The sequence below is a fragment of the Pogona vitticeps genome, chromosome 5 (assembly GCF_051106095.1).
Source record: "Pogona vitticeps strain Pit_001003342236 chromosome 5, PviZW2.1, whole genome shotgun sequence".
In the NCBI taxonomy this organism is placed as follows: domain Eukaryota; kingdom Metazoa; phylum Chordata; class Lepidosauria; order Squamata; family Agamidae; genus Pogona; species Pogona vitticeps.
In genome coordinates this window covers 46843996-46858266 of record NC_135787.1, presented here as the reverse complement: position 1 = coordinate 46858266, position 14271 = coordinate 46843996, and the positions used below count along the sequence as shown (strand labels likewise).

The following is a 14271-nucleotide window of genomic DNA, read 5'->3' as shown; positions in this document are numbered from 1 at the left end:
GGTCAAGATTGTTTTTTGTATTTTTGAGGCAGAGAGTAGGAATTTGGCCACTGATCTGGTGGTTATCTTGTTTACTTCCCCTACTTACGAGTATATAGTTCCTGCTGGACAATAGAACTTAGCATATCATCTTTAGGACACATGAACAGTTATATAAGCTTATACTATGTTTATGAGTTTCTCTGGCCAAGGTATTTTGGTCGGTTTATTCCCTTTTAAAATACTTCTAGGAGGAACTTTTGACTCTGAATGGTAGTTTAAAATCTGAGAGGCTGGTTATAGATTTCAGGATGCATGTCTATACGCAATATAATTGTCCTCTTCCCCTATAAAAACATCTTTTTTAAAAACTTAGCTTTTTAATTTATTAAAGTTCTTGAGCTTTTGGTAAATAGGATGAGACAAATTGCTGAAGCTGTGCATGAAGTGAATTAAGTGGTTTTAAAAGAATGTCTCCACTAGTTTTGTTAAAAGACAAGAAGATAATTTAGAAATCTCTTAAAACTCTTAGGTTAACCAATTTAGCAACTGATGAAAGATGGTGCCTTAAACATGCCCTCACTAGCTCTCCTCATCTATTATCATCCAGTTCTAACACTGATCTTGAATTCCTGAGGATATGGTTTGTCTTTGAATCCAGAAGCTTCAGAACTATTCTTCTTTGGAATTTCATCAGCGAGTTTCTCTCTGTATTAAGCTCTAAATTTAGTCCTTTTCATGTCTGTGTGCTAGACTCATACAGTGTCTAATAAAATTAAATTAGTTTTAGAGGATATAATAAACACAAGAATACAGATACTTTCCTTCTGTGAGAATTTACTTTAAGCTTAAAACATTTGACAGGATATTTTTATTTTACAGATCTCTGAGTTCTACATACCTGAAGAAAACTGGGAAACCTTCACACATTCCAACAAGTACATCTTCGCAGTACTTAGGAACATTAAAGTTCTTGGACAACAAGCATTTACAAAAATACAGTGCTGAGCTTGATAAAGCAGATAGTTTAAGGGCAGCTGTGTATCAGGTAAACATTTAACACATTTCTATTCTGGAAAAATGGCTCTTATAATTAAGGAAGTTTCCCTGTTAGTTTAGAACAGGGGTCTCCAAACTACAGCCTGCAGGCCACATCTGGCCCGCCTTGCCTTTTTATCTGGCCCGACAAACACTGCAGGCTCAGGTCCGTTCCCTTCAGCCCCTACGTGCATGTATGTGTTCCTTCTGCCCTCAAAAATGTGTAAAATATATGATATGGCCCTTGTGCTGAAAAGTTTGGAGACTCCTAGTTTATAGTGATGTGAACATTCTAAGATCTATAGGGCACTTACTCAGAAAAGATGTAATTACAATAATTCAATTTTCACATTGAAACATGCAGACTATGTAGTTTTCTTTTAAAGTTTAGGTCTTTTAAAAATACACTGTTTCTCCAAGAATAAGACAGGGTCTTATATTAATTTTTGATCCAAAAATGCATTAGGGCTTATTTTCAGGGGATGTTTTATTTTTTTCATGTACAATCATCTACATTTATTCAAATATAGTAATGTCATCTTCTGGTTGCTGCACAATGCTGCACAATGGTGGAGGGCGGGGTTTCACTTAACTGGGGCTTAGTTTTGGAGTAGGGCTTATTTATATTATGAGCATCCTGAAAAATCTTACTAGGACTTATTTTCAGGTTAGGTTTTATTTTAAGGGAAATGAAGTAGTGGCCCAAATCCTAATGATGTTCATGTAAGTTCTGTGTAAGTTGCCAAAGCTAATTGCAGCTGGTTGATGAGGTGCCAGGTGCATCTCAGTTACATACCTGGTCACATACCCAATTGTAAAACTGAGATGCATCATGGCAGATTGTCATTTAGTAACCATTAGGCACAGCACATTCATAAAATAAGTTTTCCTTTATTAGTAGATAATTTTATGATGTTAGCTCTAAATTTTACTTAAATCTTGTACACCCTTTTTTCTTTCGTTCTTTCATAGGACTGGTTGGAAAAGAAAAGAATTTTCTTGCTGGAGCTACAAAGAATAAAAAGAAACAAAGCCGAGAGTTTGCGGGACAAAAATGAAAAGGTTTATTTTTTTAAATAATTTATGTAAGGGGATCATAGTGCAGCACATAAACCAACACCACCATTTTCACATCTGCTGATATACTGTGGCCAGTATCCTACTCAGCAGAAGGGCAATTATGTAAGTGCTCCTTGTGTTCCTGCAGATTTCCCTTTGCATGCCTGCCTGCAAGATCAGCTATGCAACTGATGCAGGATTGGTCATACAACAGGGTCCTTGCGAGAGCAGTCAGAATTATCCTTCCACTCTAAATACGTGGGGCTACCTTTGAAGTTGACACGGAAACTCCAAGTGGTGCAGAATGCAGCGGCCAGACTCCTTAGTGGAGCGAGAAAATACCACCATATTTCTCCTATTCTGGCCACGCTGCATTGGCGGCCCATTCGATTCCGCGAAGTTTTGATGCTTACATATAAAATCCTAAATGGTTTAGGGCGTTGATATTTGGCGGAATGCTTACTCCCACCTAGTTCTACCCGTGTCACACGTGCGAGTCAGGAGGTGAGGCTGAGGAGCCTGACGCCGAGGGAGGCCCGGAAGGAAAAAACAAGAAACCGGGCCTTCTCGGCGGTGGCTCCTTGCTTCTGGAACAATCTGCCTCCGGAGATTCGCGCAGCTCCCTCGCTGGGTACTTTAAAAAATCAATTAAAAACGTGGATGTTTAGGCAGGCCTTCCCTCCCAGTTAATTCCTGATTTTTCCCCTCCTCTCTCTATTTGATTCATTTCATATGTTTTCCATCTTGTAGAATTGTTTAGTTGTGTTATAATTTTTTCTTATATTTGTGTTGTATTGTTTGTTGTAAGCCGCCTAGAGTGGTCGCAATGACCAGATAGGCGGGGTATAAATTGGATGGATGGGTGGATGGGTAGATGGGTAGATAGATAAAATAAGGTCTGGCTATTGAGCTTTTGTGCAAAAAGGATATTCCCTTTCTTTTCCCATCACTGCTCCCATGTATTAAAAACACTCTTAGCTTGTGAATTGCTTTGAAATAATTCAGGGGACTTTTGTAACTGCCATAAATAACATAACTACCCTGTAAGTTAGGTTATTAATATAAATGGCTAACATTGATCCTACCCTCCAGAAGACTTTTTGGAATGGAAGTGCAAATCCATATGTCCATTTTTAAATTCTGTTCTCCTCTGCTGATGGCATTGAGAAACTGTACAGCAGGGGTTCCCAACCCCCAGTCCATGGCCCTGTGCCAGTCCATGGGCTTCCCAGGACTGGGTCACGGAGATGGATCTCTGCCCACCCTCACGGTGGGCGTGTCGCACTTGCAGGTGGGGATGTCATGCATGCGTACGTGTGAGTGTGACATGTCCCCCATGAATGCAACATGCCCTCCCAACGAGTGCAGGGGTGCCCCTGCCCCCCACGCACAGAGTCCACCCACCCCAACTGGTCCACGGTTCCAAAAAGGTCGGGGACCGCTGCTGTACAGCATTAGCTCCATGTATATCTAGTAGCAAAACAAAAATATATTTGGTTGTTGTGGGTTTTTTGGGCTCTTTGGCCGTGTTCTGAAGGTTATTCTTCCTAACGTTTCGCCAGTCTCTGTGGCCGGCAAAAATATATTTATGAATCACATTTGACTATAAGTGTACCTATCTCCGTGTCATAGTCTTCTACCCCAGTCTGAGTCTGAAAGGGAGTAAGGTGGAACAAAGTGGTAACTTAGCAGTTGTGTATTGTGGTTGGGGGAAAGTAGCTAACTTTTCCCAGAAAACTGGGAAGTTTGCCTCAAAGTGAACAGAAACCATAGGGAAGAACAGTCTTCCATCATGGCTGGCAGACTTACTAGACATGTCTATGTAAACAGCTATTTGGAGCCAGTAAGACTGCTGTCTACAATGTACTATTTTTGTGTTTCGTAATCAAACTGAATTTATAAACAGCCGGTAGATGTAACGCTAAGTATTTAAGGCAAAAGAAGTCTTATAAGAACAGTAGTTTACAATGCATACAAAATTCCTGCTTTATGCATATTTCGTTTTCAATTTATCTAGGTAAATATAAATGTAAGACAGTGAGGTTTCTAGACATATTTTATAGTATACATTTTCCTTCACTTATAGAAAGAAGCTGCTAAGAGAGAAGAAGCACTTGCATCCTTTGAAGCCTGGAAAGCTATGAAAGAAAAAGAAGCAAAAAAACTGGCTGAGAAAAAAAGATTAGAAGAGGCAAAGAAAAGAAAAGAAGCAGAACTGAATGAGGAGAAAAAGAAAGAAGCACAAAAGGCAGTGAGAAATTTTACCTTACAAACATTGGCCAGAATCCCATTGAACACCAGCATTAAGTCCAACAGGGTGATTTAAGCAGTGAATTGCACTAGTCAAGAAGTTGTTGTTTGCATTTCTTATTGTGTGCCATCACATAACTCATGCAAGAATGGAAATACAACCTCCAACTTCTGAAGTAGTATCAACTCATTGCTAAAAGTTACACCATTGGACTGAACACTGGCGAGCATAAGTAATAGGACTATTCAACAAATGGATACTGCAGAAAAATTTCATATTATTTCTGTACATTAATCTTAATTAGTACTGTATTTCGAAAAGGAAATGCTTATCTCAACCAGTGAATGGAGCACTTAACAGTGCATTTTCTTCATTCTTTGTAGCAATCATCATTGTAGAGTTATCAGAATAATTTTGCAAGTTGATCTTGACATTGTGAGGTTTAATAATTGGGTAATATCTATAAAAAGTAAGGTTCTAAACTTTAAATTGGTGTATTTAATGTATTAAATGGTAAAGGTCAATGTTAATCTGTGAGACAGCCTTAAGGGTGTACTTGTTTGTTATTTAACTGTTTGATTCTCATGTGTTAGTGGAAGAAAAATCAGTAAAGATATGGGTACAAAATACAGCAGCCTAGTTACTAGCAGAGAGAATATTAGATGAGTTTTGAAACAGCAATGCTGGCTGCTTATCCATTTCCAAACTCAGTTCAAAGTACTGGTTTCACCTAAAACATCCTAAGCATTTTGATTCTGCGATCTGAAGGACTCTCTTTTCATGGCTTAGCCTGCATGTTCATTAGAATTACTGTATTTTTCTGGGTATAAAATGATATTTTTGTCTAAAATCTTTAGATTGAAAATTGAGGGTCATCTTATACACGGAAGAAGGGGGGGAAGGATCAAAGTGCTGCAGGATTGCTTTGATCCCTGCTTTCCCCCTCCACTTTGTTGCCAAGAAAGTGGAGGGGGGAAGCAGGGATCAAAGTGATTGTGCAGTGCTTTGATCCCTGCTTTCCCCCTCCACTTGCTAAGCACCACTTAGATTTCTTAATTTTGCATTAGAAAAGTGAAGGAGTGTCTAATACATGGGGATGTCTTATACATGGAAAAATACGGTAGTCTTAGAAACTCTGTTCACTGTTCATCTAACCTATATGTAGTAAGGCGAGTAGTGCTCAGAGTCTTTTCAGTGGTGGTACCCCACTTTTGGAAGTTCTTTCCTGGAGAGGCTTGTTTCACACTAGATAAAATGTTTATTCGTCATGGACTTTTAGTTTTTCTTTGTTTCTGTTTTATATTAGATTTTAACTGCTACCTGCAGTTTGTTTTATTGGCCAGAATTATATTTAAGAAATACAGAGAAGAAATGTTTCCCCACTCCAGCAAGTTCAACTTACATGTGTGGTTTTTCTTAATAGGATTTTGGTATTGTATTTTGCCGGTTTGGTCTCATAAACCCGTCTCAGAGTCATGCTTAAAAGTGTCTGATAAATTATTTCAGTAGTAAATAAAGTATAGGTGTCATTTCCTTCTGATAAAAAGCATTAAATTTGTTACATTTTAAATTCACACACCTGTTTTGGTGCAATGAACAGTTAGTCAACTAATTAATCAGCAGGCTTAAAAAAGAGGATTGATCTATTGGAAATTCTTTAATTGCTTATGAACAGTAATTAAAAGCTCATGGATACACCTTATGGGCTTTTTCTTTCTTTAGGCTTTTGAAAAATGGAAAGAAAAAAAAGCAGAATATTTAAAACAGCAAATGAAAAGGGAAAAAAGAGCTGAAAGATTGAAAAAGAAGCAAGAAGAGGAGATTATTACAGAGAAGAAGAAAGACAGCAGGTCTGCTGTTGAAAAATGGTAAAACTGAATAATTTTGAATCTAACAACTTTTTAAATAGAAGGAATGTGATTTCTAATAGTAAAACCTTTATTGGTATATAAAATAAACATACTCAAGCTAGTTTGTTAGATTTCTGGATTCACAGGGAGCATGAAACAAATACATTTGTTTGAGGTCAGGGCTTCGCCTCCTAACAATTGACCCAAGGAAAACAGCTAATTTTCGACCAGCTCCACTGATAACATAAAACAGACCTTGTCCAGATCAGATTTTCCCTCCTACTTTAATATTATCGAGGTGCCATACTTTTTGCGGCAGTGTTGATGTAGTGGACAGTGCAAGAGCATGTGAGTGAGGGTTTCCAATGCACCCTGCTCAAATGGACAATATCTTTCGAGATGAGGGGTTCTGTTATACCTACCATACGGTACAGCACCAGGCATGACATTACATGGCCAGATAAAAGGCCCTGCAGTTTTGTGGACATTTAAGCAGTGTGAGGAAAGCAGCTGGTTGTCCCATTTTAAAGGAGATGTGGAGAGACAACAGGGGACGAGTCTTATCAGCTGTACTTCATAATTCCTGAAACTCAGTGTCCATAATTTGTCTCTTAACTGTTTGAAATGCTTGCTCTAGACTTAGTGAACCTAAAGATCCAATGTCTAGGCCAATCAATTTCAATTTTTAAAAAAGGAGAATAGACCCAAAGGAGGGTTGGAATCTTGCAGAAGCTGATATAACAAGCTGTCTTGATCTGAGTTATAAAACATTTTTAGCCAGAATTGAAAAGTTCTCAGCCATGCCATCGTTTTCAGTGTGGATAGTCCAGTCTCAAGACAGAGTACTGAGTAGGGAACCCACCTCGGTAGGCCTAATACCTTATGTAAGAAGTGGGATTGTAGCTGTTCGATTGAACAATCCATGCCATTTTCCCAAATTGGGATGCCATACAGAATTTGTGGGGTGATTTTGGATTTAAAAACTTGTAGGGCTGCCGGGACATATCAGTTGCCAGTGTTGTAATAAAATCGAAGTATGGATTGCACAGAAAGCCTGGCTGTGTTTAAAACTCATTTGCGGCGAGGAACCCAGGAATGTTTATAATGAAAAAGAATTCATAAATATTTGGACTGTTTGACCTGTTCAATATTGTTACCATTTAGTTTCCAATGTAATTGTTTCCAGGGCTTAGCAAAAACTAGTATTTTAGAATTGTTGTAATTCAATTGCATTTTGTTTTTCTCCAAATACTCCACATGTGATTTCTATGTATCTCCATGCTACAATACTGCTATTGAGATATTTGAATAAAGTGCATAAAATTGCTTCATGTTTTTAAACATCTTAATATTTAGGAATGAAAAAAAAGAAGAATTCATGAAGCAAAAGAGAAAAGAAAAAGCCCAAGAAAGGAAAAAAATAGAAGAACAAGGTGTTGAGGAGGAAGAAAAAGATAAAAAAGCTATAGAAGCATATGAAAATTGGCTGGTATGTGTAAAAATGTAGATGTGTACAAATTTGCATTCAGGTTTTGTGTCAACTTGTGTTGTTTAAAGAACCACCAGGTGGTGGCAGTATAATCTTGCTTGCTAAATTTTTGCTGCTTTTGCCTCTAGAAAACAATTGTTAGGTTTGTATGCCTGATGTAGAAAAATGGTTTTGATTTTTGCCCATCAAAATTAGATGATTATGTCAAGAGACAATATAATTCTGCATGTTTTACTAAACGTTGCAGTGTTGAAGAACACAGAAGTGGGCTTGTGCAGCCTACCGAGTATTTATTGCCATACTATTGCTGTGAAAAATGGGGAAAGAGGACTCTATATGGTAGCTGTTAAACTGAAGAGAAGACCTTTTCAATGTTGTACAGACAGGGGACGCTTCAGTTTGAATATATAGCAAGTTTCATTTTAGAAATGTACTGATAATTTAGATGAGGACCAAATTATTTGGAGTATAATTTGGCACAGCACCTGTCTTTTAGATACTGTAAATGGCAACTGCTGGAAGTTCCAGTCAGAACTGGGGCTGCTGGAATGGTGGTCAACCCCTGCCATTACACCACAGTCCCAGTGAAGACTTATCTCTTGACTTTGCTGTTTGCCATGGGAGTGAAGCTAGGAATGTTTACCCTGAATGAAAAAGCAATGGGAAGAGAATATTCATCCAAGCCATACGGTGAGGAAATGATTTAGTCTTTTCCTTCCTTTTGTCAAGACCAGCAGCTGCTGCTATTGAAAGGTTCTTTTTTTAAAAAGAAAACACAATGTCAGCCTAACGTTATAGGTATCTTGGCCCTAACAGGCTATACCAGTGTTGTTATCCTGAGACTCCAAAAAAATATATGTACCTGGTTTTTGGTCCACATCTTTTTCCCAATCACAAAGTTCTAGGCTTCCTTTTTTTTTTTAAATACCAAGATAACCAGGCGCAGAGAAGAAAATGGCTGCGCCCTTCCAATTTTGGTGTGTAAACTGCCATACTGGCTGCTTCTACTCCCAGTTTTATTGTCAGTGATAGCAGATAGTAGAGTCTCATCTTCTCCTATTCACTGTTAGGAAGAGCCGCTCCCACAAGGCCATGTCCGCACAGTCCAGAACCAGCAAAACACTGCTACCCAAGCTGCCCAAGTGAGTGAATACAGATAGAAGGAAAACCTGTTATAGTTACAAATGTTCATTTTTCAGTTACCAGACTCATTGCTTATAATTCATGTATATGTGAATGCAGAGAAATATTTGGATAAACAGCTAGAGGATTTTGTTTAAGCATTGGAAGTTCCTACATTGTAAGAGGTTTCACACAGGAACCCCCCCCCCCAAAAAAAAGTGTTTGCCTGAAGGAGGGAGCAAGCAATAATATACTCTTGTGTGAGCCAAGGCACTGTTCAGTCTAGCTAGGACAAGTATGGTCTTAAAGAGCTTACTGCTTTTACTGTGTGATACATATGTACACACTTCTTTCTTTTTTATGGTGCCCAGTCTGTATGGCTTTCCTCTCCACATGTGTCCCCTGCTCTCCCCTCATAATTCCCAAGCATTTAATGAAATTATTATGTACTTGTGTGAAGTGTAATTCTTTCCCAAGTTAATGGATGCATTCTTATTCTGATTACATTGTGGAACATGGACAGCTGAAGACTTGCTGTGAGTTTGGCATCTCTGACTCATGTGGGGGCTATTCTGCTGTTTGTGGAAGTCCCAAATTGCACAAACCACAAAGCATACGAATCGCTAACGCCAGTAATAGTTTAGTATTTTGTTTCATTCTGGGCACGCATGTTTCCCTCAAGCACCACAAACAAACCACTGAATGGCCTGATTTGTAGGGTTTTTTTGCTCCATGGTTTGTTTCGTACCCATGTCTACTCACTAAATCTGCATTGATTCAATAGGCCTACTTTAGTGTGATTTATTACACTAAGTAACAGGATTTTGGCCACTGTGTTATATAATGATGGAAGGGCAGGGAGATCCCACCAGCTTCCCTTTGCAAGCATAGTCTTAAACTGCTTGCAAAATTGGTTGTGTTATCAGTCATCTAGCATCAGGCCTGATAGACTGGCAAAACATTTCCACAAAAGTTCCCTTACACTCCGGATATGGTATGGCTAACAATTTAAATACACTGTTAGAAATAGGTTTTAATCTATTTTTTTTTTACAAAATAAGTAATATAATATAGCTTGTACAATGTCAAAAAGCAATCTCAGCCAAAGGACTTGATAAGCAGAGAACAGAACTTCAGAAGTTAAGTTTCCTAGGATTGATTATCATTAACTTACCCAGAGTTTCCCAACCTCTTTCAAGTTGCAACCCCTTTTTATAATAGCCAAGTAACCTTTAACTCCACCACCACATTTATATAAAGAGGCATTTTAATGGGGTAAAAAACACATTAAAATAGATTTCAGAATATAATTCTAAGCTATTATATTAATATTAATGTAATAATACATAATTATGGGGTGGGAGCTGTAAACCTGTCCGTACCAGATAAAATTTGAGAAGGAAAAAATGTCAATGCACTTTGAATTTAATTTACTTGTTTGGGTGTAGAAATGACCTTCCATCATGTCTCTTCCCCCCCAAAAAAGCCCCCTCAGTGAAGACCCCACCCACCCCTCAAGCCCAAATAAACACCTCCACCATGTGCTCCACTGCCTCCTCAGTTCTCCTTCCTCACTTTTTCCTCTCTTGCCTTCCTCCTCCATGACCGGTGGAGCCTGGAGGCATCTCCTTGCCCAAATCCTTCATTGCACTGTCATCACCACTTCCGGAAGAGCGGGAGACTCAGGTGGAGTGAAAGGCACCATTGCCACAGCAGCAGCAACTTTTCAATCCTGCCACCATCTTGGGCATCAGCATTCCTATTGTATACCATGTGCTCACCTCATTCAGGTCTCTTTGGGTCGTGCTAATGCTCAGGTTCTAAGGGCCGATGTCAGTCCTCCAAAGGTGGATGCGGAGGAGCAGAGGGAAATAAGTAAGAGTGACTCTTTCGGAGGGAGGCAGGGGTGATATGCTTGCATAAAAGGAAAATGTGCCCCAAAGGGTGTAGTAATAATTAAGAACTCTAGCTTGCCTGTAATTTCGGTTCAGATTAAAATTATCCATCTCTGGCCCAAAATGATTAAAATCCAACAGCATTGTGTGTACCATATTTAATATAATAAATATACGAATAATTCCAACTAAAAATAACCATGGTAAACCCCCCAAACACTTTGCAACCTCCTCAGGAGTCATGATCCACAGGTTGGGAACCCATGGTATAGTTCAAAGGTGACATTGACTATCAAATTGAAATGGTCCTCTAGGTCCAGGGTCCCCAACCCCAGGTCCACTGCCTGGTACTGGGCTGTGGCCTTGGCAGGACTGGGCTACAGAGACAGATCTCCCACCCACTCCCACGCACTCCCCCTGCACACCCACACGCATGCATGGCCCACCCACCTGCACGCATGGGTGCGCTGCCACCTACACATGTGTGCACGGGTGCCCTGCCCACACGTGCGAGTGAGCCCGGCCCATCCGAACATGTGCGAGCGTGCACCCTGGCCACCCACTTGTGTGAGTGCGCACCCCACCCACCCATGAGCACATCACATGCACCCACAAGTGCGGGGATGCCCCGCCCTCCCATGCATGGACCGCTCCAGCCGGTCCACTGTTTGGAAGATTGGGGACCACTGCTCTAGGTGACTTGCTTTGTTGGAAGAACAACTCTTGAAATTCTATTGACTCTCTTTGATGGCTTTGATTGCTTGTGTTTGAAATATTTGAGATGGTGGCAACTATAATTCTGTAGAGCACCTATCTTTATAAAAACTATAAACTATGGTTTTTATAAAACTTAAAAAACTTGCAACTGCAGGAACTTTTAAATGGTAACAGTTACTTTTCAATAAAATCATCGTAAACTAGATACTTTTTACATATTCTGAAGAGGTAAATAAGAACAGGGCAGAAAATGTAAAAAAATAATAATAATATCTGCAAGTACTCTGTTGAGCCCTGATTATTTTAATTATCTGCTCTTTTGTTGGAGCTACAACAAAACCATTGGGACTTTAAGGCGTTGCTAGCATCCCATGGAGATGTCAAATTTTTTCAACCAAATTGTTGACTGAAATCCATTTCAGCAACTCTGAGCCTAAAAATTGATTACATCATCAACCTTTATCCAAATTGAGTTACTCAACATGATTTCAGCCATTGAATTCTAGTTTCACCATAAGATATATAGTAATCTCTCTGAATAAATTATTGGTTAAGATATCAGCATGCAAACATAGGCAACTGTTGGGCCTGTAATTTTCTGAAGGAACCAAGTGATACTTTTAGAGGATAAATTAAAAACTAACTGGTATTTATCTAAGTGCTACTCTACTAATTATTGCCATTTATTTCATCATAAACAGAAAAAGAAAGAGCTGAATGAAATGATTCAGAGAAAGCAAAAGAAACTTCATGTTATCTTCGAGGATGAAATTCCACCACCATGGAGCCCACCTGGCAAAGCTTTGTCCACAAGAAGCTACTGAGATACCCAGTGTCATGAGGGGAGGTCTATTGTTCTGCCATTGCCTAAGCATCATTATTGCACAACATCTGGATTTAACTTGAATTGAAATTGGTCCTTGCATTGTTTCTTCATAGGTGGTGATTTGGTTCATTGGTATAGGAGCACTATGTGTCCTATATCTGTGACACTGCATGTGCAGCACACAATTTGTCAGGTTTTTCCCCATCCATTTCAATACAGTTACTGACAGATTAAAAGCTCAGTTGATGAGTGCAGCAGTTAAGACAAGCTGTAGTACATATCTGCTGATGAACAGATATTTGGAATACTAAAAGGGTAACACTCTCTAAGTACACAATTTTCAATTAGAGGGCAGCAGTATAAACAGTTGTGATGTGACCCCCTAACTATTTGTTGAACATTGCTGGATTCTCTTAAGTCAGAGCATGTTTCCCTGATGTTTTGTGAGGTCAGATCCTATTCAGATAAGGCAGAACATTATAATCTGGCATTTTTTAAATAACTAAGCTGATGAGAAGTTTGTCTCCACTCAAAAGCAAGTAAGTTATAAGAATTTTAAAGATAACATTTGAAGCATCATGCAGTACTTTGAAGAAATGCATACAGTAGAGGGAGAGGAGAAATGTATCAGAAGGGGATGCATATGTGCTTCCTGGTGCAACAAATTTTACATGGCATGTTTTGATTATAAGTGAAACAGGATCACTATAAGCAGAAAGTTGCTTTTGGGTCACCATTTTTCTGTGTATGGTTGATTATACAGGTTGTGCTCATGGAAACAGCTGTGGCTTTCTCTGTACTATTTCTGTGTCCTACTGGATTCTTCATAAGCCTGTTTTTCCCTTGTACAGTAGGTCCCCTATATCTGTGGGATCGGTATCCATGGTTTTAATTATGCTGTTCATCACAGCCCTGTACACAACATACAAGGGAGTGGGTCTTGTGGCTTTGTCCCACCCCTTTGTGGCCCTTGTTCCACGTCTTTGTATGTTGTATATAGAGTTTGCTACTATCCACAGTATCAGGCATTCCTAGTAGATTGAAGAGCCCCATGGTGCAGTGGTTAAACTGCTCATGACCCGAGTTTCTATCCCAGGTAACTGGCTCAAGGTTCACTAAGCTTTCCATCCTACTGAGGTTGGTAAAATGAGTACCCAGCTTATGGGGGGGGGGGAGGAATGTGTAGCCTGCATAATTAACTTGTAAACCGCCCAGAGATTGCTTTAAATGCTATGAGCCAGTATATAATCAGCACACTTTGCTTTTAGATTGCAGAATGGCTCTCCCATGGATACGGAGGTTCCTAATGTATATGTTTGCATAGAATTAAGGTAGCTGTTTGCATTTTGAAAAAAAACCTATAGCTATTGTGTGTGGCAAAGGGCTCCTACGTTTCTTCTATCACAAACAGATACACCAGGCATATGTGAGAAATGCATCATACCTAAAAATAAATTTACTTTTCTATGTGCATATCACAATTTTACATAAATATATATTTTTAAAGTGTCTCACTTTAAAATACTCAGATATAAATGAGAACCTAAGTTAAGTGAGCCCACTTGGAGGTGTCCAGTCTCTGAATTTTCTAAATATTTGTAAGTTTAGATGCTTCACTTTAGAGTGAATCATGCTTTTGGATTCTATTACAAGTAATCACTCAACAATTTTCTTCCAAAATAAAATATTTTGAACCTCAGACATCAGTTTTATGAAACCACTTCATCATAATTAAGGCAGTTCAAGAGCCATGCCTCTTCCTGCCTTTTGGTTTTCAACATAAAGCATATTTAATTGGCACAATTATGGTACCTGCAAAGATCAGGCATGCAAATGTGCTTGAAGTTATTTCAGAATTGGTGACTCAGTGCTTTTAAACTTCTGAAAGTAACATCAGCCCTGTGCAGATTTCAAAAAGAAATGTGAAATGACTTTGAACCATGACTCTCAGAAGAAAATGTATCTCTTCATTTGCAGTTTCCTAAAATAACCTGTTGTGTGTCCATTTTATTTAGCAGAAACAAATATAAACACCATTGGTTTAC

At 39.0% G+C, this 14271-nt stretch overlaps 1 protein-coding gene across 4 annotated transcripts in view; it reads left to right on the top strand.

The window, feature by feature from the left end:
• Nucleotides 1–13925, top strand: part of MAP9 (microtubule associated protein 9) — a 36656-nt gene extending 22731 nt beyond the window's left edge. For 2 of the 4 annotated variants that reach the window (XM_078394800.1, XM_073001522.2), the window contains exons 9-15: nucleotides 862–1027; nucleotides 1990–2079; nucleotides 4163–4327; nucleotides 6050–6195; nucleotides 7534–7666; nucleotides 8737–8808; nucleotides 12102–13925. In XM_078394800.1, the coding sequence (XP_078250926.1) occupies nucleotides 862–1027; nucleotides 1990–2079; nucleotides 4163–4327; nucleotides 6050–6195; nucleotides 7534–7666; nucleotides 8737–8808; nucleotides 12102–12224 (895 nt within the window). In that variant the 3' untranslated portion in view covers nucleotides 12225–13925. The remainder of the gene's footprint in view (nucleotides 1–861; nucleotides 1028–1989; nucleotides 2080–4162; nucleotides 4328–6049; nucleotides 6196–7533; nucleotides 7667–8736; nucleotides 8809–12101) is intronic. The other 2 variants (XM_073001523.2, XM_073001524.2) reach the window with 2 other exon arrangements.
• The last annotated feature ends 346 nt before the right edge of the window (nucleotides 13926–14271 follow it).